Source organism: Cajanus cajan, chromosome 5 (assembly GCF_000230855.2).
Source record: "Cajanus cajan strain Asha chromosome 5, NIPB_CcT2T_4, whole genome shotgun sequence".
Classification (NCBI taxonomy): Eukaryota; Viridiplantae; Streptophyta; class Magnoliopsida; order Fabales; family Fabaceae; genus Cajanus; species Cajanus cajan.
Genome location: NC_138521.1, coordinates 8,824,551 through 8,847,823, shown reverse-complemented (window position 1 = coordinate 8,847,823; position 23,273 = coordinate 8,824,551). Strand labels below are relative to the sequence as shown.

Here is a 23,273-nt window from a genome sequence, read left to right as displayed (position 1 = left end):
TATTTTTATTTTCAATTTTTTAGTAATTTATCGACCGTCAACTTTTGTTTTTCGTAATTTTACACTGCTTGATTCGATCATGAGAGTGTTAGAAAACTTGGAGTAAATGAAGTTACATGTCAACTGACGGCAAAATATCAAGCTAGCATAGAAAATTTGTTCATGTAGTAGGGGTAAAAATATTTAAGTGTTTGATTGAAAAAGATTAAAATCATTAAAACGATGCAGCAATGGTTAGATGCATTGTATACTCAATTATTTCATGTCCAATTATTTTAATTCATATAACAATATTAAAATGATACAACAAGCTCTCTTCACTGAAAGGAGTCAATACAAATGGCTGCTCGATCCCTAATTACATCGTCATATACTTAAAAATGCACATGGAATATATATCCAACATCGACACTTTTCGATTTAAGGTTAAATAAAAATTAGTTTACTTAAAAGAAAAAACAAAATCTACAAAATAAAAGAAGGAGGCGGTGTAGATGAAGATAAAGAAAACAAGGAAATAGAAATGAAATAAGAGAAGGATGATGAATAAGATTAAAGGAAAATAATGTTGATAGAGACTAAAATATGAAAAATTATTCATATAAGAACCAAAACGAATAGTTTCTAAATGCAAGGACTATAAGATAAATGATGTATAAATATAAAGATCAAAATGTTAAAATAGGATAAATATGAAGACAAAAAACGTAAAACACATTATATGTCTCCATCATATGATCGTTAGCTTATTTTAACGACAAAAACTAAAAGTGATTATATAGGGGTTGAAGTGAATGATTTTTAAATATAAGTAATAAAATATTAAAAAAACATAAATTTTATACAATAATAGAAACCAAAAGAGTAATTAAGTAAAAAAATTATAAGAATTAAAATTAAAACTTACTCATATAACAAATTAAAGACATATTTAAATTTGAATTTAATGATAAATTGCACTATTCTCTATTATTGATACATAAATACTTTATTTTATTGAAAAACAATATATATCATACTTACTTTTTTTAATATGAAAAAATATTTTTATATTTTGTTTTAGTAAAATTCTTATCCTGTCGATTTTGATTACCTATTATTAACTTCAAGAATTTTAATTAGTGTCAAAAAGAAACTTCAAGACTTTTAAAAAGGTATTAAAAACTTGGATAAAGTTTTCAAATTTCTAATAATACTTAAATCATCAAAGTCCTAGAGTTGTAATAAAGAATTAATTTAGTACATAATCACATTAAAATCTTTAGGGAAAGAAAAGTACTCCCAAGACACTTCTTAATTTGTAGGATAAATTGTAATTTTAGTTTCTTGTAATGTTTAATATGTGATTTTGGTCCTATCTTTTTTTTTTAAATTATGTAATTAGGGCTTCTAATTTTTTAAATTATGTTATTTTAATATTTTTTATTAATTAATTGTTAATTGACCGTTAGTTATCGATGACGTGGCATGTTAATTTAAACAAAATATACTATTGTGAGAAGTTTGAATTAGGAAAAAGACGATAAATGATAAAAAGAAAAATGTATTCAATTAATAGTGGTGCATGGACCACCAATAAATTAAAATCTGTCTACATTTTCTCCTCTTATTAGAATGGCATGTCGTACTCTTGTATGGAATCGCATCAATAACGTTTAAATGTATCTGATCTTTCTTAATATAGATCAGCATGAATTAATTATTGAGATCAAAGAAATCCCCCAAGAAACAATTGTAATTATATAGACTAAAAAATTAATTTTAAATTTAAGAAATTAAAAAAATAAATTCAAATTTAGTTGCTTACAAATTAACAATCACATCTGAAATTGCACACTAGTCTTTATGATTTTAGATGTATTTGTTGGTGAAATTATAAATGAAATGAATTAATTGGTTTTGATTTGTTAAGAAAAAATTAAATCTTAATTTTATATTTCAGATTCTTCCAACTGGCAGGACATAATTGTCAAAAGCAAAAGTGGTTCCCTCTCGTAATTATTGCTTTGGAATTAAAAAGTCATAAAAAACAAGGACAAGGCAGTTATCGAGCGAGCGGAGTAATTATTATTTTATTTAATATCCGAAGTAATTTTCTTACAACGCCACGTACATTCGTTCACTATCGGTAAGTAATTGGATCATAAAATAGAGTAATTTTTTATTTATTTATTATATATTTAATAAAGAGATATAACTTTTTACTAAGAGCACCTCCGGCGGAGGGTGCTTCTGCTGTGTCTTAAAAATAAGATACGGAGCTTATTAAAAACTCCCATTGGAGTGATCTTAGGTGACATTTGAGTTGCTTAAAAATTTGTTAGTGTTGCTTGTACAAGGCACGTTGCTTAGCATTAAGGAGAGAACTCTGATTGGTTAAAATGCATCTACCTGAAAAATGGTTCAGATTTAAGAAAATAAAAAAATTTGAAAAGAACGTGTTCATCTTCGTCTCCTCCGACACCCTCCGCGCATGACCAGAACGGCAGCCGGCGACCACCGCGTGATCAGAACGGCAGCCGGCGACCATCGCGTGATCAAAACGGCAGCCAGAACCACCGCAACCACCGCGAGCGCCAGAACCCCTCCGCGTGCGACCCAGAACCCCTCCGCGTGCGACCCAGAACCCCCCGCGGCCCCTCTGCGCGCGACCCCTCAGCCCAGACCACCTCCGCGCGCCAGTCAGAGAAAAGAGAGTGAAGAGAAGTGCGGTGGGAGAAGAGAGAATGAATAGAGAGTGCGGTGGGAGAAGAGAGAGTGAAGAGAAAGTGGGGTGGGAGAAGAGAGAGTGAAGAGAGAGTGCGGTGGGAGAAGAGAGTTGATAGACGTAAATAAAAAAAAATAAACTTTGGAGAGCTGTTGGAGAGGTAAAAATTTCTTTTTATTATTAAAAGTTTTGATATATTTTTTATTATGTAATTTTTTTTATTATTGAAATATGAGTTGTAAAAAAATTGAGGTGTCAAAAAGTGTAATATAAGTTGTAAAAAAGTTGAGGTGCTTATAAGCAATTGCCATTGGGGTAAAAGTTGTAAAAATATAGTATGAGTTGCTTATGAGTGATGTAGCACAGTAGAACCCATTTAAAGTGGTTGGGAGTTGCTTATAAGCAACTTCTATTGTAGATGCTCTAATATATCTATAAAGATGACGTGTACCACAGATTAATGTCTAAATCAGGATCATATTCTAGTACGTGGTTAAGGAACACAACACGTGAGGTAATGGTACTAATGATTTTTAACGTGGAGTCACTTTTAATTTTGGATTTGAATTTTGTAAATAAAAAAATATTTTTTTATTAATAATAATCAATCATGTTTCTTTATAAATATAAAAGAGTACCTCTAAATACCTTAGTACTATGCAAGTCCAAAATTTTAGCTTTAAAAACTTTATAGTTTTTTTTTTTTTTAAGTGAAAGTTTAAATTAAGACAGAAAAATAACTTTATATTAGACCAAAATCAACAACTAAATTCTTTAAAACGTTTTAGTAAAATTACGGATCTAATCTTATAAATCAAGACGTTGTTATTATTGTGAATGACCTCCCAATAATCTATTAAGTATCTGTACCTCATAATTATGTGTCGACTGAACATTCATTATGATGGAAGAGCACGAACGATTAAAGCAAGAGGGTTTGCTTGGGAACGATATATAATTCTCCAAAGTTGAATAGGCTTGAGGAACATCAACCTAGCATAATACTTGAGTTGATCGTAAATATAAAGAATACAATTATGAATAAAATGAGAATAGAATTGATGAATGTTTAAGAGGAATAATAAAAATTAAAGAAATGAGATTTTTACATGTAGAATGATATGTTTCTTAAGGTATATACATGAAAAATGGTATTGGAAGAATTGAACACATTGATTGATTGTAGAAGTAGTAGCAGCTGTGTTGTTTGCAAAGAAGTGAGAGTCTATGTGCGTGCGTCAGTGCAGGTCTCGCTTTCAGTTCACGTGGTCGTGGTGCCCAATACCTCCTACAGCATCTCAACCTCATTTGGACCCTATTTTCCAACTAATTTTAACTCTTTTGCCCCTCCACTATTTCCTTCCCCATATAACCCCCCTTTCCCCAAGGACCCCAACCCACAAATCACAAATCACAAATCACAGTTTTTCCTCTCCAAATTTCCTTACGCTAAAAGGACTGTTCATCCGTACATCATTTAAACCCCCTCTTTATTTCTATTAATGCCCAACCCTTCTCACCCTTTTCTCTCATTCTCCCAGCCTCATCACTCCACAAACACACACTCTTGTTCCCATGGAGGACCTAATCATCTCTCCTTCTTCATCCTCTTCCCTCATCTCTCTATCCCATGAAAACCCATCCCCAACGCTCACCCTTCAGCAAAAGCTTCAATTTTTACTCCAAACCCAACCCGAATGGTGGGTCTACGCCATTTTCTGGCAGGCCTCCAACGACGAAAATGGCAACCTCTTCTTATCCTTCGGAGAGGGTCACTTCCAAGCCACCCACAAACAAACTTCCCCTAAATCACTCCCCCCTAAGAAGCTCACAAACAACAACATCAACGACGCCGAGTGGTTCTACGTCATGTCCTTGACTCGCACCTTCCCCGTCACCAATGCTTCTTCTTCTTCTTCACTCCCAGGCAAATCCTTAGCCCAAGGCTCCGTGCTCTGGCTCAACAACAACAAACACGACCTCCAATTCTACAACTGCGAAAGAACCAACGAGGCCCACGTGCACGGCATCCAAACCCTAATCTGCATCCCCACGCAAAACGGCGTCGTCGAAATGGGCTCCTACGACTTCATCAAACAAAACTGGTCCCTCGTCCACCACGTCAAGTCCCTCTTCGAAAATCCCAACCCGCTTCCCCTCGACAACCACCAAACCCTCTCCTTCGCCGACGACGTCGCCGGCACCCAAGAAACCAAAAAACGAAAACTCACCCAAACACCTCCCAACAACAACAACACCTCTTCCTACGTCGACTCCGAACACTCCGATTCGGACTGCCCCACTCCCACGTTGCCCACGCTCGCCGAACCCAAAAAGAGAGGCCGAAAACCCGTTCCCGGCCGCGACACCCCAACCAACCACGTCGAGGCAGAGAGACAGCGGAGAGAGAAGCTGAACCACCGCTTCTACGCGCTGCGGGCGGTGGTCCCGAACGTCTCGCGCATGGACAAGGCTTCTCTGTTATCCGACGCCGTGGATTACATCAACCAGCTGAAAGCGAAGATCGAGTTGTTGGAGTCGCAGCAGCAGAGGGAGACCAACAAGAAGGTCAAAACAGAAATGGCGGACACCACGGACAACCAGAGCACTGCCACGACGTCCACAGTGGTCGACCAAGGGCTTGTCCTAGGGCTTGAGGTGGATGTGAAGATTGTGGGCCCCGACGCCATGGTGAGGGTTCAGTCCGAGAATGTTAACCACCCCGGCGCCAGGCTTATGGGTGCATTGCGTGACTTGGAGTTTCAGGTGCACCACGCTAGCATGTCCTCCGTTAACGATCTCATGCTTCAGGATGTGGTGTTTAAGGTTCCCAATTCCATGAGGAGCGAAGAGGGTCTTAGATCTGCCATTCTCATGAGGTTAGATTAGATCCCATAGATCATAGCTGTAAGCCTGTAACATATGCTGCTGTACGTTATATTATTTTCTTTTTCTTTTCTCGCTTTTTCTCTTGCTTGCTGCTTCGGTGGGTGCCCTTCCCTCTGTTGCTTATTAGGGAATCTAATGCCCTCTCTCCTTTATCTGCATACAATCTTATATTTTCTATATACCCTTTGGATTTTGGTTTACCTTTCTCCAAATCCAAATATTTTATACTCAATTTAGATTGCCTATTTAATTAACAACCTTAATCATGTCTTTCCTATAATTTTATTATATAAACATGTATCCAACATCAATTTCATCATACAAGTTATTCCAATAACCAATTTTTTTTTTTTTTTTTTTAATTATTAATTGTTTTTATAAATTTCAATAAGATCTTTCGTCGATATCTCTGAATTCTTTCAAACATTTTCTTAATATTTCTTTTCGTGTATATTATTATTATGTAACAACAACAAAGAAGATCGATTTCAAGTTGTCGTACATCTATTATCGATTCCAACCAGCGGTTCAACGTTTCCATAATATAAAATTACATATGTCCAAAATGAGAATTACGCACGTGACACAAATCATGTAAAGACATGATTCTTTAATGAGAGGAAACGTAACTACAAGGTTGAAATGTCAATTTGTTTAATGTTTGTTTCACAGTAATTACTTTATCTATAAATTTATTAAATATAATTATAAGTGTCAGATAACTCACCCGATATATTGCTGGAGAAGAGCTAACATCTCTTTCCTTTTTTTTAACATTCTCTTATTAGTCGTAATTTATAGAATTCTTATTCACTTTTCGTCTTGTACTAAGAAATCTATTTTTTTAATCTTTCTAATTGTACTTACTTCATATTTTAGATTTTATAATTTAAAATAGAAATGATTAGTTCTCATACTTATTTTTTTTTATTTTATTTTTATTGTTTAAAATATGTATTTAATATTTTTAATTTTTATATTTAATATTTTTTAGTCTTTATCGTCTTTTCTACACTATCATAGTAAAGATATTCAATTTTATATTTTTAATATCAGTTTTATTTATTGGAATTACCTTAAATTAGATCTTTCAACTTTGTGTAAATAATAAAAAAAAATGTCTAAATAGTAAGCGTTGCTAATGAGTGTTAAAAAAGTCACAAAACGTCAAAAAATTTAATTTGAAATAATTTTAACAAGATTAATTCAACATCAAAAACACAAAGTTGAATACATTAATCATGTTAATATAAAAGAGATAACGTTATAAAAAAATAATAATAATGAACAAAATGTTTAAAAAATTACAAATATAAAGATTAAAAAAGTTTATCTTAAATTATACAGATTAAAAATATTAAAAAGATAAGTATAGAAACTAAACATCTCCATTTTAAATTACATAGATTAAAAGATAAAAAAAAGTGAAATTATATGAACTAAAAATATATTTTAATATATTTTATTTACCAAATTAACAGGGATTAATAAATAGATGAAAAAATAATTATAAAATACTAAATTTATTATTAATTTTCTTATTTTGTTATAATTATGTAGCACATTAAAAACTTATACAAAAAATATTGTTAAACATATATTAGTAAAAAACAGATAATTATTATTGCATTCAAAAGTTAAAATGACACTTATTTTGAGATTAATTTATTTTTCTTATACAACTCTTGTTGTGAGACCAAAGAGTATAATCTATTGTTAATAAGAAATAATATTCATCTTTTCTAAAAATTAAGAAAATATTAATTCTTAAAATTACAAATTTTTTGTTATGTAATAACACTTTATAATAACATGATACTTGTTATTAAAATATACATTTAGATATAACATATGTTGGTATATTGTTAAAATACGTAGATATTGACTATAATAACACCTATAATATGTTATTAAATCTCATTCAAAATCAATACTAAAATTATGTGCATATATGCCAAATAGATTTTCCACTATATATATAATGTATCTATAGTAACATTTTCTTTTTTATAAGTTATGATATCATGATATGTAATATTTATTGTAGTATTTTTTAATATTTTTGGAAAATGATTAAATATATTTTTTTTTAAATAATTACATTTAACGACTAGCTGGTATTTTGAAACAAAGAATTTTGTTGACAATTAATTACTTTTTTCTGTAAAATTTCTCAACGTCGTGAAAATTTGAATTTTCCATATTACAACCTCCTTAAAAAGCGATTGATTTTTACCAACGTTGACCCATGAATTTCTCAACTAGGAATTTCAATTTTGCTGGCTAAACCGATGTACATGGGAAATCTCAAATTTCTTTTGGTCGGTAACTATCACCTTCTTCAATAGGCGGGAAAGAGTAACTTCATCATTTTCTTTTTGAATTTTTCTTTTCTTGCTGTTGCATTCATTAATGTTTTGTTTCATCTGAAAACGAATATCTGTAGGAACCTTTTTATATTGTTCAACTTGACCTTTCTCACCAGCCAAGTAACTCTTAAACCTATTAATTCCACCTTCCCGAATAACTTTATCACAATATATGCTTAATATAATAGATTTTTCATTCTCTTTCAGCAATTTGCAATGCCCCCAAACTATATCAGTTTTCCTTCTAATATTCTTTTGGACAGAGTTTTGAGTAGAACCCTCCTATGATGATGGCGTTTTACCAGTTGTCATACCTAATATAAAAATATCATGCAATAACAACCAACAAAAAAATTATTGTAAATTAAATAAACCAAAATCAATATAATAATAAGCAAATCAAAGAATAGCTAACAATAACATAATTTTAAAATAATTAAATTATAGAGTTAAAGAGCAGCTAACAATAACATAATGCTAAAACAATCAAATTATAGAGTCAAAGAGCAACTAACAATAACATAATGCTAAAAACAACCAAATTATAAATTCAAAGAACAACTAACATAATGTCAAAGCAACCAAATTAATAACCAAAAAGAAGCTATTATAAAGCATGGTGTACCAATATTAAATAATACATTTTACCACTATTGTTTTTTACCATAATTATGCACCATCATTCTTTACTTTAGTCTTTATTTGAATCAATGCAAATTCTTTGCTGTATTACTTTTCAAATTAAAAGTCCAAAAAAAATTTATTTTTTTAATTAATATATTTTTACTTATAATTTTCAATTAATATATAATTATTTATGATTTGTACTATAATTAGAATTATTTTTATCATCAAATTCGTTTACTTTATAGTTTTATCCAACTTATTTTATTACTAAATACATAGTATAGTATTAAAATTGTAATTTAATTATTATTGATTTGATGAGAGACAAAGTATCGAACTATCAACAAACAGTTTTAAAATTTAATTAAAAAATATTAACAATATAAGTATTTTACAAATTATAGCGTATATTAAGATCGTTGATTTTCATAATATGATGTGGATTGTTTTGCATAAACTCAATGAACTTGAATCAAAAATCCAATTAATGAACCTTATAACTTGATGCGACGGTGTGGTGGTGCGACGGGGCAGCGGTGCAGCGATGCGGAGATGCGATACTGCGATGATACGACGGTGTAGTGGTGCAGTTGTGCGGCGATGCAACGGTGCGCGATGCGACGGTGCGGTGGTACGATAGCAGAATGGCAAACGGTGGCCCGACAAGTTAGCAACGTAACAATGAACAACCCAACAAGCCTTTGCAACTGCAACTAGTGAAATTGGGGTTGGGTTTGTGTCTCAAAATCAAAATCTGAAAAAGAACTTAGAATTTGGGAAACAAGAAGCCTAAGCGGCTAAGCGCAACGTGCAGCAGGGGCATTCTAAAATTGAAGGATTTATTCTAATTCTAAATTTTTCAAATTAAAAAAATGACGTCGTTTATTTTTCGATTTGGGTCATGAAACCCACGAGTCGATGGTTCAATCAAGATTTTAATCGGGTCACACCAAGTCAACTGCACATCCGGTCTGATCAACAGTTCGGATCGATCAAATCACCAGTTTCCGGTTTGACCCGAGTTTTAAAATACTGGTTACTATTATTTAATAATAAGTTTTGTGTTTTAGGTTGATAACATTATAACAATATAATATATTTATTTTAAATTTTATTTAGCGTTAATTAATGTTGATTTTTTGAGTTGATAATAATGTAACAAATTAATAAATTTATTTTAAAATTTAATTTGTATCATTGTTTGTTTTATAGATTGATAACATAGAATTTACAATAATGTATTAAGTGATTTACATCAATTTTGAAATATTTAAATTTTATAATAAATAAATAAATATAATTATATTGATCTGATTAACCCAACTTAACTCAATCCATTCGTGATTGGGTTAGGTTGGATTGGATTTTTAAAAAAATTGCACAAATCCAACCTATTAAATTTTGATTAGATCAGGTAACAAATTTATCCAAATCCGATCCAATCCAACCCACTTACACCCCTTTCTATATAAGTCAAAAACCACTCCAATAACGGTACAACACCCTTAAAAAATATTTTATTTTTCTTCAAGTGTACTACTACATGAAAAAATTAAGGTAAAGCAATAGTTCAAAATGAAAAAAAAAATTAAAATTGAGTGTTGGTTGAGTGTGTCTTGAAATTTGAGTGTCTAAATAGAACTCTTAAAACAACCAATCGCATTGAGTTGTAGAGTTCCTTCGTTTAGAATTTTGTGGAATGATTCTCTGTTATTGAATTTTACCATTGTCATGAATATATACAAAGCTTTTCTAGCATTTTCATAAATAGCAGAGCTAACCTAGGAAACAAATAAAACTAATTTATGAAAGCATATCAAGGAGATATCTCATCTTGATATATTGTAGCTTAGAAAATATTCACAGAGTAATTATAAAGATATATTCCATATATTCCATTAACTACCAAGATATTCCACTAATACTCCCCCTTAAGTTGGAGCATGGAGATTGCAAATGTCCAACTTGGAAAGAAGTAAAGAAAATTGTGATTTATCGAGAGCTTTGGTCAAAATATCTGCAAGCTGTGCATCAGTCCGAATATGAGACGTAGAAATCGTTCCATCTTACAATGCATCACGAATAAAGTGACAATCCATTTCGATGTTTCATTCTTTCATGGAAAATCGGATTAGCCGTTATATGGAGAGCAACTTGACTATCACAAAACAATCACATGGGACGCACATGCTGTATCCCAAAACAAGCCAAAAGGGATTTCAACCATTTTAACTCACATGTAGTAGTGGCCATAGATCTACACTCGGCCTCCGCAGAAGATCGATAAATAGTTGGCTATTTTTTCGTTTTCCAAGAGACAAGAGAAGAACCTAATAAAACAAAGTAACCCGTCAATGATTTCCAAGTCAAAAGGAAACTTGCCCAATCACTATCATAGAAGGCATAGAGTTGAAAATTACTCTCCCCGCGCAGTAGAATACCATGTCCAGGACAACCTTTTAAATATCGCAAAACTCTCAAAGCTGCATCCCAATGTTCAACACGATGTTCACCCAGAACTGAGCTAATATATGTATAGAGTAACACAATTCAAGTCACGTAATCGTCAAGTAGATTAGACACCCTACAAGCCATCGATATTTCTCTGGATCATCAAAGAGGACGCCGTTGATGGTGGCAAGATGGTGGTTTTATTCCATGGGTGTAGAAACAAGACGTGCACCAAGTAAGCCAACTTCACTTATATTGTCAAGAACATATTTGTGTTGTGAAAGAAATAAACCATCCTTCCCACGTGCTACTTCAATGCTAAGAAAATACTTGAGAATGCCCAAATCTTTCATATGAAATCTCTCACTAAGTTGTTCTTTGAATTTTCTAATTTCCAAAGAAGAAGAACTAGTAATGATAAGGTCATCAACATATACAGGTAGATGTAAAGAAACGTCACTTTTGGAATAACTAAACAATGAATAATCAACATATGATTGCTGAAAACCAATTTTCTTCAAAGTAGTTGAGAGCTTAGCAAACCAATTTCGAGGTGCTTGTCGGAGTCCATATAATGACTTATGTAAGTAACACACCTTACCTAAAATAGTAGAGTTAAAACCAGGAGGGAGTTGCATATAGACCTCCTCAACAAGATCGTCATGGAGAAAGGCATTATGCAAATCCATCTGGTGTAGCTCCCATTTTCTTGCTATGGCTATAGCCAAAAATGTGCGAACCATGACCATTTTAGCTATAGGATCAAATGTTTCATTAAACTCAAGTCCGACAATTTATCAATTCCCACAAATCACTAGGTGCCCCTTTAATCGTTCAATTGTACCATCAGATCAGTAATTGACTTTATGGACCCACTTACAATTGATCGCTTTCTTTCTAGGTGGAGGTTCCTCCAAAGTCCAAGTCCCATTTCTCTCAAGTGCATCAATTTCATCTTGCATAGCTTTGAGCCAGCCAGGATCCTTAACAACTTCTTTAAAAGACTTGGGTTCAGTGCCTGTAGTAATTGTTGCCAAAAAATGGGTGTGTCTCACAAAAGACTTATCACAGTTTACATAATAAGCAATGGGAAAAGGAACACCTAAACTCTTTGACGAAGCAGGTGATATGACGGGTTTTGTAATAGGAACAGTGTTGGTAATGAAACCTTTGAGTTTACTAGAGGGTTGCTTTATTCGACGACCGTGACTAGTTGCTTTATTCGACGACCGTGACTAGTTTGAAGCAAAATAGTATCTTTAGTAAGTACAACCTGTCCAATATCAGAAGTGGCACCAAGTGGTTGGATAACATCCAAGTCGTCACTCGCAGGTGGTGGGACGTGTTGTACAACCTCAATATCAGTTGCTCCTATCATACCCGAGGGCATCGCACTCCCCCTTACTAAGGAGATATCCTCAAAATAAGGCATAGTGTCATAATACTTTTTATTTTCAAATACAACATCAGTGGTATGCAAGTAGGTTTCATTGGAATAAGGAAACTGATGTTCAAAAAAGACAACATCTCAAGATATAAAGAACACAATTTCCTCTAAATCATACAAACTCCATCCCTTTTTACCAAATGGATACCTCACAAACATGCATTGACGACAGCGAGTGCAAAATTTATCCTTCACATGAGGTTGATTCTTGGGAAAACAAAGACAACCAAATACACGAAGGACATCATGCTTAGGAGATGAACCAAAGAGAATTTCGTATGGTGTTTTATTATTGAGCAATGGGGGTAGAGGTTAGGTTGATAACATAGGCAGACGTCATTATACTCTCCCCCCAAAAAGAAATAGGAAGATTAGCTTGAAAAAGTAGTGCTCGAGCCACATTAAGAATATGTTGATGTTTGCGTTCTACCCTACCATTTTGTTGTGGAGTGTCAACATAATAATTTGATGAATAATACCATTATCAGCATAAAATCGATGAAGACATGTAAATTCCTTTCCATTATCACTTCAAAGAATTTTAACATGCTTATTAAATTGAGTTTGAACCATTCTACAAAAATCCTTAATAAGTTGAAGGACCTCAGATTTGGTAGTCATCAAATAAACCCATACAGCTCGAGAACAATCATCAACAATAGTTAAAAAATAATGAGCACCACAACTAGCAGACAAAGTATACGCACCCTATATATCATAATGAATTAAATAAAAAACATTTGTTGCTCTGATATTACTCAAATAAAATATGCTTCTAGTTTGTTTGGCTCTTAAACAAATATCACAAGGTTCATGGATAATATTAACATCCTTATTTCCATTATTGTTATCAGGTAATAAAAAATCTACTTTCTGATAAGGGTGTCCCAACCGTTGATGCCACAACTCTCTTTTATCTCGCACAATTGCTTGATAAGCTTGAAGTTGTTGCAAAGGCCGAAACCAATAAACCCTGTCACATTGCTCGCCCACTCCAATCAGAGTAATCAAAGCACAATCTTGTATGACGCAAAGCTTATTAGTAAAAGTGACAAAATAAGAGAGATCGGCTACAAGTGAGACACTGACAATAGATTACAAGTTAGATCTGGAACATATAATACATTATGTAGCTCCATATGTTTGTTCAAAGTTATCATTCCTCCCTTAGTGGTAATGGTTTGTTTACCATTAGGCAACCCAATAGAAGTAGGAGAAACATCAAATAATTGACTAAATAATTTAGCATTACCAATCATGTGATTCGAGTATCCCATATCGATGATCTAGTCCACAAAAGGATCAAACTTACTATTCAACTTTTCGGTTGAAGAAGAATTCCCTTTTGAAGTGTTGAGCATATGCACAAGCGTAGCTCATTGATCATCCGAGAGACTAGGAATGCCATGACGATTTGAATCCTGGATGAATGCTTGAGCAAAAGGCTTCGAGGTTGTTGCATCGTCACCCATGACAAGATGACAAGAATCAGAGTTTATGGAAAATTGAAGGTTTCAGTTGCCGAAAAAAGATTGAAAAAAAAATGGTCGTCGTCTCCTGACTTGGAGTTAATCTGATACCATACAGTGTTTTATGGAATGATTCTCTGTTATTGAATTTGACCATTGTCATGAATATATACAAAACTTTTTTATCATTTTCATAAACAGCAGAATTAATCTAAGAAACAAATAAAACTAATTTATGAAAGCATATCAAATAGGTATCTCATCTTGATATATTCTAATCTAAAAGATATTCATAGAATAATTACAAAGATATATTCCATATATATCATTAATTACCAAGGTATTCCACTAATATTTCGTAATTTTGTTTCATGTTTATAACAACTATTTTCATGTGTAATTATTCAGAGCATCGTTTCATGATAAAATAAAAATAAAAAAAGAAATTATAATATATATATATATATATATACTTATATATAAATTTGATTTTTTTATTTTTGTATAAATTTTATTGTATACAATTTTAACCCTTTATAAAAATGTATAAAAAAAAAATTAATAAAGATTAGATTTTTTTGGTATATATTTTTTTAATCCCTTAATAACTACTCACTATTTTCATTATTCATATTTGTATTTATCAAAAAGCATCATGTGCTTTTTATCTACTAGTATGTATAAGTGATTTATTATTTTTGTGTATATTTTATTTTAAAAAAATTTAACTTTTGAAATAAAAATAACAAACTGTCATAGAGTTTATAAAAAAATTATAAAAGTCTTAATGTATAATAGTTGTACACTATTTTATGAACGTGAGTAGTTAAATGAGTATCGGAGTGTTTTCCTCTCATTAGAGCATCTCTAGTGTGGGTTCTTATAAGAACCATACCGGAGTTCTTACATCATTTTATATGGAGTCTACTGTGTCACATCATCTCTAAGTAACTCATATTAAATTTTTTTATAAATTTTGCTCCAATGGTAGTTCTTATAAGTATCCACATTTTTATAATTTTTTATTTACACATCACCTTTTATAATTTAATTATTATAATTAAATATTAATTTAGAAAAATATAATATTCAAATACGAATAAAAAATTAATTAAAATTTTCACACATTTATTTTAATACATATAGAAACATTATATATTAAAAATAAACAAATTGCATATTTAATAACTTTTACATGACGGAGATGGCGACGCTCGTTGACAGAGGTGGCTGTGTTCCTTCTCATTAAATCTTTATTTTTCTCCTCAATGAGACTATTTTGGGAATGAATTTTTCCTCTTTTTTTTCTTAAACAACGGAGATTTTACAAGGAATTTTGTTAGGATTTAAGTAACCCATTTTGCCAACTAGATCATCTCCAATACAAAATTTTAATAAGAAACGATGAGCTGACATTCAGAAACAGTTAAGCAACCCACACCAGGGATACTTTTAATATAAAGAAGAGTAAAAATATTTACATAGAAATATAAATTAATAAGTATGATTATTAAAAGAAGTATTGTCTTTTATATATATATATATATTATCTTTGAGTAGTGATATATATATTTTTATGACCAGTTTCAAAATAAAATGAAATAGAGAATAGGACCTCTTTATTTTAACTTTTCACACAATAAGTAATTACTAAAAATTATCCAGAATGGATCATACTTTCACCTGAAATTTAATAGCCATGCTATCTAACGCATGCGATCGTGCCAAACAACGTCTGTTGGTGATAATTTCCATATCTACCCGGTTTAGTTTCAACCCGTTCACGATATTAACACGTAAATTACAGAATGATAAAAATTTTAACGTGGGAAAAATATAGTTGACGTCAACACTGCTTCTTCTTTTGTCATTTTGAGGAGGTGTTTTGTTATTTATGTAAACGAGGAAGGAGCTACAAGTAATTTCACATAACATACGTGAGGGGAACTTTTTATGCATATAATTTATTCTCTAGTTGTTGATGAGCTATTTGTTTATATTTTACATAGATATTATTAGCATGTTCAGTATCTAATTTTTCAGGCAACGTGTACCAACTTATAACACAAGAAAACTGTAGAGTTTTGTTTTCTTCGCGATTGAAATAAACAAGTGAAGATGACACGGAGAATTCTGGGTTAGTGAATTTGCCTGGCCAAAATGATGGAATCATGCCTAGGAAGGCAAGGGGTGACACATTGAAGGAGTCAAGAGGAATTGGCTAGACATGAAGGTTTGGGCCAGTCAAGGCCCAATGGGCCCGATGGGCCCGATGGGCCTGGAAGGCCCAATTTGAGCTTCACATGGGTCATCTCTTAATAAATCCATTTTTCTTATATTTTGTACATATTATATTAGTATAGGTTTCACATATTTTGGTCTTGTATTTTGGACCACATAGAGTAGCATTTTTGGGCCATAGGCTTATTGGGCTTAGTTTTGGGCTTCATGGGCCTTTGGGCTTTTGGTACTCAATATTGGGCTCATTTTCATTCTTGTAATTTTTCCTATTCATTGTATTTGATTGACCATTGTATTTAGGTCATTAGATTAGGATTTAAGGAGGATTATTAGTTTAAGTGAATTAGGAAAAACTAGGTTTAATTTAGCATGCATTTAAGTTGCATTTTGAGTCACATGGATGGTGCCACCTTGGCTAAAAATGTGTGACTCAAATTCAACCCTAAATGCACACTAAATCAAACCTAAATACACCTAGCATCAATGTGAACCGGACTTGCACATGTGAGTTAAGTTTTGAATTCAAAATTCAAAACTAGGTTTAATTTAGCATGCATTTAAGTTGCATTTTGAGTCACATGGATGGTGCCACCTTGGCTGAACATGTGTGACTCAAATTCAACCCTAAATGCATACTAAATCAAACCTAAATACACCTAGCATCAATGTGAACCGGACTTGCACATGTGAGTTAAGTTTTGAATTCAAATTCAAAATTTGAATTCAAAATTTGGCGCCACATGTGAAGCCTCCACATTGGCGCCAAGTGTCCCTAATTCCGGATCCATTTAAGCTTCCTCCTTCACTCATTGTATTCACTTTTGACATATATGAAATTTGAGAGCTTACTTCAGCCAAATTTCGTCCAAAAGTCACCGAGAGAGAGCCATCACTTTTTAGAAACCCTAGCTAGGTTTTCTACCTTTTGAAGTGAGCTTTCCTTTATTCCTTAAGCTTGGATGCTTCCATCCATAGCCTAGGAAACCTTAGATCCGAAAATATTCCTTCCTTCAAGTGTCTTACATTCGGATTTTGAGCTTCATTGAAGAGGTCCAAGCTTTGGTGAATCCGAGGAGAAGAACACCTATCACTTCTCCTAGTGTTTGCCATCACAAAACCATCCTATTATGTTGCTTCCTTTTTCTGTGGATAAAACTTTGGGGGGTAAATGTCTGATAACTCATTTGCAAATCCAACTTATTCAATAATAAATTAAGAAGTTAGTTATCAGATACAATACAATACATAATATATTTTCTCTTCATATATTTAATTCTACTTTTTTTTAATCAAATATTGTAATTAAGATTTAATTAGTTAAATTGAATCAGACACGAAATTTTTTTTTTAATTCTAATGTAGTTTAAAATTTTATAATTAGTTGTTGTAGACAGCAAACACAATAGAACTAACCCTCGTAATCACACACACAGAGTAATTGAGTGTCAGGGAATTGAGAGAGAAGAATGTATTCAAAAGTGTATTATTACAGAAAGTTTACATCCTTATATATCCATTATTTTTGCAACTAACAATTGCCAAGCCGTTTATAACAGTAACAACAAACTAATAGTATAGGGACTACAGAAACTGAATTACTATTACAACACTCCCCTTTAATTCAGCTTCCCTATGCACTTGACCCCAAGTTTATTTCTTAGCTCTTCAAACCTTTCCTTTTTCAACGGTTTGGTCAGTATGTATGCAATTTGGCTCTCGGATCTGCAGAACTCAAGTTTCAACTTTCTTTTACTTATTTGGTCCCTTAGGAAGTGGAATCGGGTCTCAATGTGTTTACTTCTACCACGTGCTACTGGATTTTTAGCCAGATTTATTGCTGATTTGTTATCCACCATTAACAGTATGCCTTCCTCAGTCTCTGTCTTCAATTCTTCAAGCAAAGTTTCTGTTAGTCAAGTAGCCTCGTATAACTTAAGAGGGGGGGGGGGGGGTGAATTAAGTTATCTAATTTTTTCTTCTCTTTATAAGTTTTTCTAACTTCTTTCTTATAAATTCAATATCATAAACAAATTGTATGTAATGATGCAAAAACTTCACAACAAAATTAAAAGTATAGGGAAAGAGAATTGCAAACTTGATTTTATACTGGTTCGGCCAACCTTGCCTACATCCAGTCCTCAAGTCTCCTACTTGAGATTTTCACTATGCTTGTAACTTTTACAAGACTCAAATTCTCCAACACCTAGAAATTCCCTTTCCTCGTGTTGAGAATCACAGACCAACAAGGAGAACAACACTTTCTCTTTTACAGATCAATAGATGAATTGAATGAAGTAGAACAACTCTCTTTTTAAGAGTGGATTTTACACTTTGTTGATCTAGTAGAACTCTTTAGATAATTTTTGCAAATGATTTTGGCCAAGTGATTTGTAAAGATAATTTTCACAATAGAGTTCGTAACCCTTCTCTGAAGAATTATTGGTATTTATAGATAATTGTTTCTTAGGTTGTGACTTTTCATAAAGAGTTGTGACTTTCTAAAAATTCTCAGAAAATAGGCTCTAGTAATCGATTACAAGACTTGGTAATCGATTACAACAGTTTAATTTCAAAATGTTTGAAACATTGTAAAATTTGAATTCAAATTTCAAAATTTTATCTTCTGGTAATCGATTACAAGAACTGAGTGATCGATTACCAGAGCACGTTTTAATAACTGAATTTTGAACATATGAGTTTCATCCTCTAGTAATCGATTACATGTACTGGTAATCGATTACTAGACTCTTAAAACAATAATTGCCTTATTAAAACTTAAGATATAGAAAACTTGTATTTTCAAAACCTTATTAATATTAAAAGATTATATTTGGGTTTTCTTGAAATTCTCTATTTTAAATGGCCAAGAATCTTATGCAATATTTCTAAAGATTTCTTTTTACATATAAAGCTAGGTTGACAAGACTTATCTAAAATACTTTGAGATTTTTGTTTCTTGATCACCTTGCTTTAACTTGACCTCTTGTTTTCTACAATTTCTTTGGCATCATCGAAATCTTTTACATACGTTCTTCCACAGTTTCCATCCATAAAGCTTGACAGGGACCCATACTAGCTGCTATATACTCAGCCTCACATGAAAACAAAGCCACAGCAGATTTCTTTCTTGAGCACCAGGAAATTGGAGCATCTCCAAGCATGAATACATAGCCTGTGGTGCTTTTCCTGTCAACTTTATCTTCATACCAATCAGCATCAGAGTATCCAACCATATTGTGATTAGGACTGCTAAATTTATTAGGAAACATCAGTCCATAACCAATTGTTCCCTTAACATACCTGAGCAACCTCTTAACAACAAGCAAATGAGATTGCTTTGGGGTCTCCATATATTTGCTCACAAGCCCTACTCCATATGCAATATCAGGCCTCGTATTGCAGACATATCTTAGAGATCCTACCATTTGCCTATATAGAGTCTTGTCCACCATTTGATCTCCTTCAGACTTGTCAAGTGTATTTCCAGTATCAACAGGTGTTGAAACTGGATTGCAATTCAGCATCTGAAACCTTTCCAACACATCTGTAGTATATTTTCTTTGATGCATAAAAATTCCACCTTTAGTTTCCTTGAACTCTATTCCAAGAAAATAAGAGAGTTTTCCCAAGTCAGTCATTTCAAATTCAGCCTTCATATCTTGCTTGAATGCATCAATTTCTTTAGCTTTGCTTCCTGTTACTAATAGGTCATCAACATATAGACATACTATTAGCAAGTCAGTCATATTCAGCCCCTTTGTGTACACACCGTATTCAGTAGTGCACTTCACAAATCCAAGTTGCAGTAAGAAGCTATCAATTCTTTTATTCCAGGCTCTTGGAGCTTGCTTCAGGCCATATAAGGCTTTATGCAATCTGTACACCTATTTTTCCTTGCCTTTAATTTCAAACCCAGGTGGCTGTGACACAAATACTTCCTCCTCTAGTGGCCCATTCAAGAAGGTAGATTTGACATTCATTTGGTGTATTGGCCAACAGTGATAGCTTGCCATAGAAACCACTAGTCTTATGGTTTCTAATCTTGCAACCAGGGCAAAAACTTCATCATAGTCCAAGCCTTGTCTCTGCAAGAAACCTTTTGCAACTAGCCTGGCCTTGTATTTGGCTACCTCACCCTTTGAATTTAATTTCACTTTATACACCCATCTCACAGTAATTGCTTTCTTCCCCATTGGTAGTGGAGTAAGTTTGCAAGTCTGATTCTTCTGAATTGACCTCAGCTCTTCTCTCATGGCTTCCATCCAATGTGTCTCCACTGCTTCCTCAACGCTCACTGGTTCCATCTCTGCTAACAAAGCCATGTGAACCAAATCACTTTCAGTTGTGACTTGTGAGTCTGGAAATACTTCATATTCGTTCAGTCTTAGTGGAGTTTTTCTCATTCTTTGAGGTCTTTTTCGATTCTGAATTTCTGCCTCTAGTTGTTGTTCAATGTCCTCATCAAGATGTATTATTGTTTGTCTTCCTAGATCATCACTTCTATCATTCCAATCCCAGTGTTGAGTTTCATCAATCTTCAAGTATCTGCTAAGCATCATTTTTTGAGTTAGAGGATTGTAGACTCTATACGCACCTGTAGAATGATATCCAAGCAGAATCAACTTTTCACCCCTATCATCCAGTTTCTTTCTGTGCACATCAGGGACATGCTTGTAGCAAATGGAGCCAAAGATTCTAAGGTGACTAACATTAGGTTTCAAGCCTGACCATGCTTCTTCAGGAGTGATTTCATCAAGTCTCCTTGTAGGGCACCTATTCAGAATGTAAACAGTTATTGAGACAGCTTCACCCCAATACCTTTTGGGAAATTTCTTAGTCTTTAACATGCTTCTGGCCATGTTTAAGATTGTCTTATTCTCTCTTTCTGCAGTACCATTGTGTTGTGGAGTGTAGGGTGCTATTACCTCATGAATCAGCCCCTCTTTATTACAATAATCTTCCCACTCAGCATAAGTGTATTCTTCACCCCCATCAGTCCTAAGTGATTTTAGTTTTTGTTCACTTTGCCTCTCCACCCGTGCTTTGAAGCTAAGAAAAGTGGCAAACACGTCACTCTTCCTCTTGATTAGGTAAATCCAAGTCTTCCTTGTGAAATCGTCTATGAATGTCACAAAATACCTATTACTGCCTAATGAGTTCACCTCAAAAGGACCACAAACATTTGAGTATACTATCTCAAGTGCTTTGACTGACTTGGTATAACATGAGCCACAAATGAGTTCCTAGTCTGCTTACTTGTAAGGCACTCACTGCACAACTCATTAGGGGTTTTAATAGTAGGCAATCCAGTCACAATACCAATTTTACTAAGCATGTAAAGACTCTTGAAATTCAAATGACCATACCTTGGTGCCATGTCCAGCTTTTATGAGCAACTCTGGACACTAAGCATTGATGTCCATCCACCTTAATTCCAACCTTGAAAGTTCTATTGCTAGATAGTGGAGCTTTCAATATCAATTTGTCGTTAACATAAAAAACCTTCAGCACTTTATCTTTCAATGTCATTGTATAGCCTTTTTCCAACAATTGACCGAGACTTAGCAAGTTACTCTTCATCTTGGGAATATACAATACATTGGAAATGTATGAGTGTTTTCCATCTTTCCTCTGAATTGAAATCTTTCCTATTCCTTCTGCATCAGTGGAACTATGATCTGCGAATTTCAATTTGCTCTTAGTAGTCTCATCAAGGCTCACGAACCACTCTTTGTGTCCAGTCATATGATTGGAGCACCCGGTATCAAGATACCAACAATCATTCTTGTCATGCTCTTCTTTGGTTGTGACCATGAGCAACACTTGTTCCTCTTCTGACTCCTCTCCCTGTGCCATTCTTGCTTCAGAATCCTTTCCGCCATTCCCACAATTGAACCTGCACTCAGATGCAAAGTGGCTAAAGTTTCTGCAATTGAAACATTGTACCTTTATTCTATCAACTTTCTTCTTGTTCTTTCTGAATGAGGACGTTGAACTCGAGTCTTGATTGACTCCTTTATAATGCTTTCCTTTATCATTTTTCAATTTGCCTTTTCCTTTTCTTTGCATGTTCCCCTATTTAGAGAACCTTTTGCTTGATTGGGCCTGTAGAGCTTGATCAGAATTCTTGTCAGGATTCCTCTCCTTAATCTTCTGTTCATGTGCCTCTAAGGAACTCTGCAGTTCATCAATCTTGAAGGACTCAAGATCCTTTGACTCTTCTATTGCAACCACAATATGATCAAATTTGGAAGTTAATGTTCGAAGCACTTTCTCAACCACCAATTGATCCTTTATTGCTTCTTCGCATCCTTTCATTTGGTTTGTTAAGGATCGAATCTTGGCGAAGTAACCAGAGATGGTGTCACTTTCCTCCATCTGCATAAGTTCATATTGCCTTCGCATCGTCTGGAGCTTCACCTTCTTGATTTTTTCGGCTCCTTCATAGCTTTTCTCCAAGCTATCCCAGGCCTCCTTGGCATTTGCCGCACTAGAAATCTTCTCAAAGTTCGCATCATCGACACACTGATGAATCAAGAACAATGCCTTTCAATCCTTCTTCTTGGATTCTTTGAATATGGACTTCTGGGCATCAGTCGCATCGTCTCCAACAACTTGATAGCCATCGTGCACAACTTCATAGACCTCCTGGAAACCAAATATCGCATTCATTTGGATACGCCACCTATCATAGTTCTTGTCATTCAGAATCGGTAGTGACATAGTGAACCCACCATTGTTGGTCATGATTTTCCAATCAACACATACACACTCTCTCTGTCTCTCTCTCTTTTCCTCTCACTGGTTCAGGATCAGGAACCTTGCTCTGATACCACTGTACTGTTGTAGAAAGCAAACACAATAGAACTAACACTCGTAATCACACACACAGAGTAATTGAGTATCAGGGATTTGAGAGAGAAGAATGTATTCAAATGTGTATTATTACAGAAAGTTTACATCCTTATATATCCATTATTTTTGCAACTAACAATTGCCAAGCCGTTTATAATAGTAACAACAAACTAATAGTATAGGGACTACAGAAACTGAATTACTATTACAACATTAGT

The 23,273-nt window shown here is 33.5% G+C and overlaps 1 protein-coding gene across 1 annotated transcript; it reads left to right on the top strand.

The window, feature by feature from the left end:
• Positions 1–4,090: 4,090 nt before the first annotated feature.
• On the top strand, positions 4,091–5,828 carry LOC109806068 (basic helix-loop-helix (bHLH) DNA-binding superfamily protein). Its single transcript, XM_020368417.3, has one exon. The coding sequence runs from the start codon at positions 4,283–4,285 to the stop codon at positions 5,594–5,596; it is 1,314 nt and encodes a 437-aa protein (XP_020224006.1). The 5' UTR covers positions 4,091–4,282; the 3' UTR covers positions 5,597–5,828.
• Positions 5,829–23,273: the final 17,445 nt, after the last annotated feature.

Excerpts from the sequence above, each read along its gene's own strand:
- LOC109806068 (XM_020368417.3), top strand. The coding sequence starts at position 4,283 with ATGGAGGACCTAATCATCTCTCCTTCTTCATCCTCTTCCCTCATCTCT.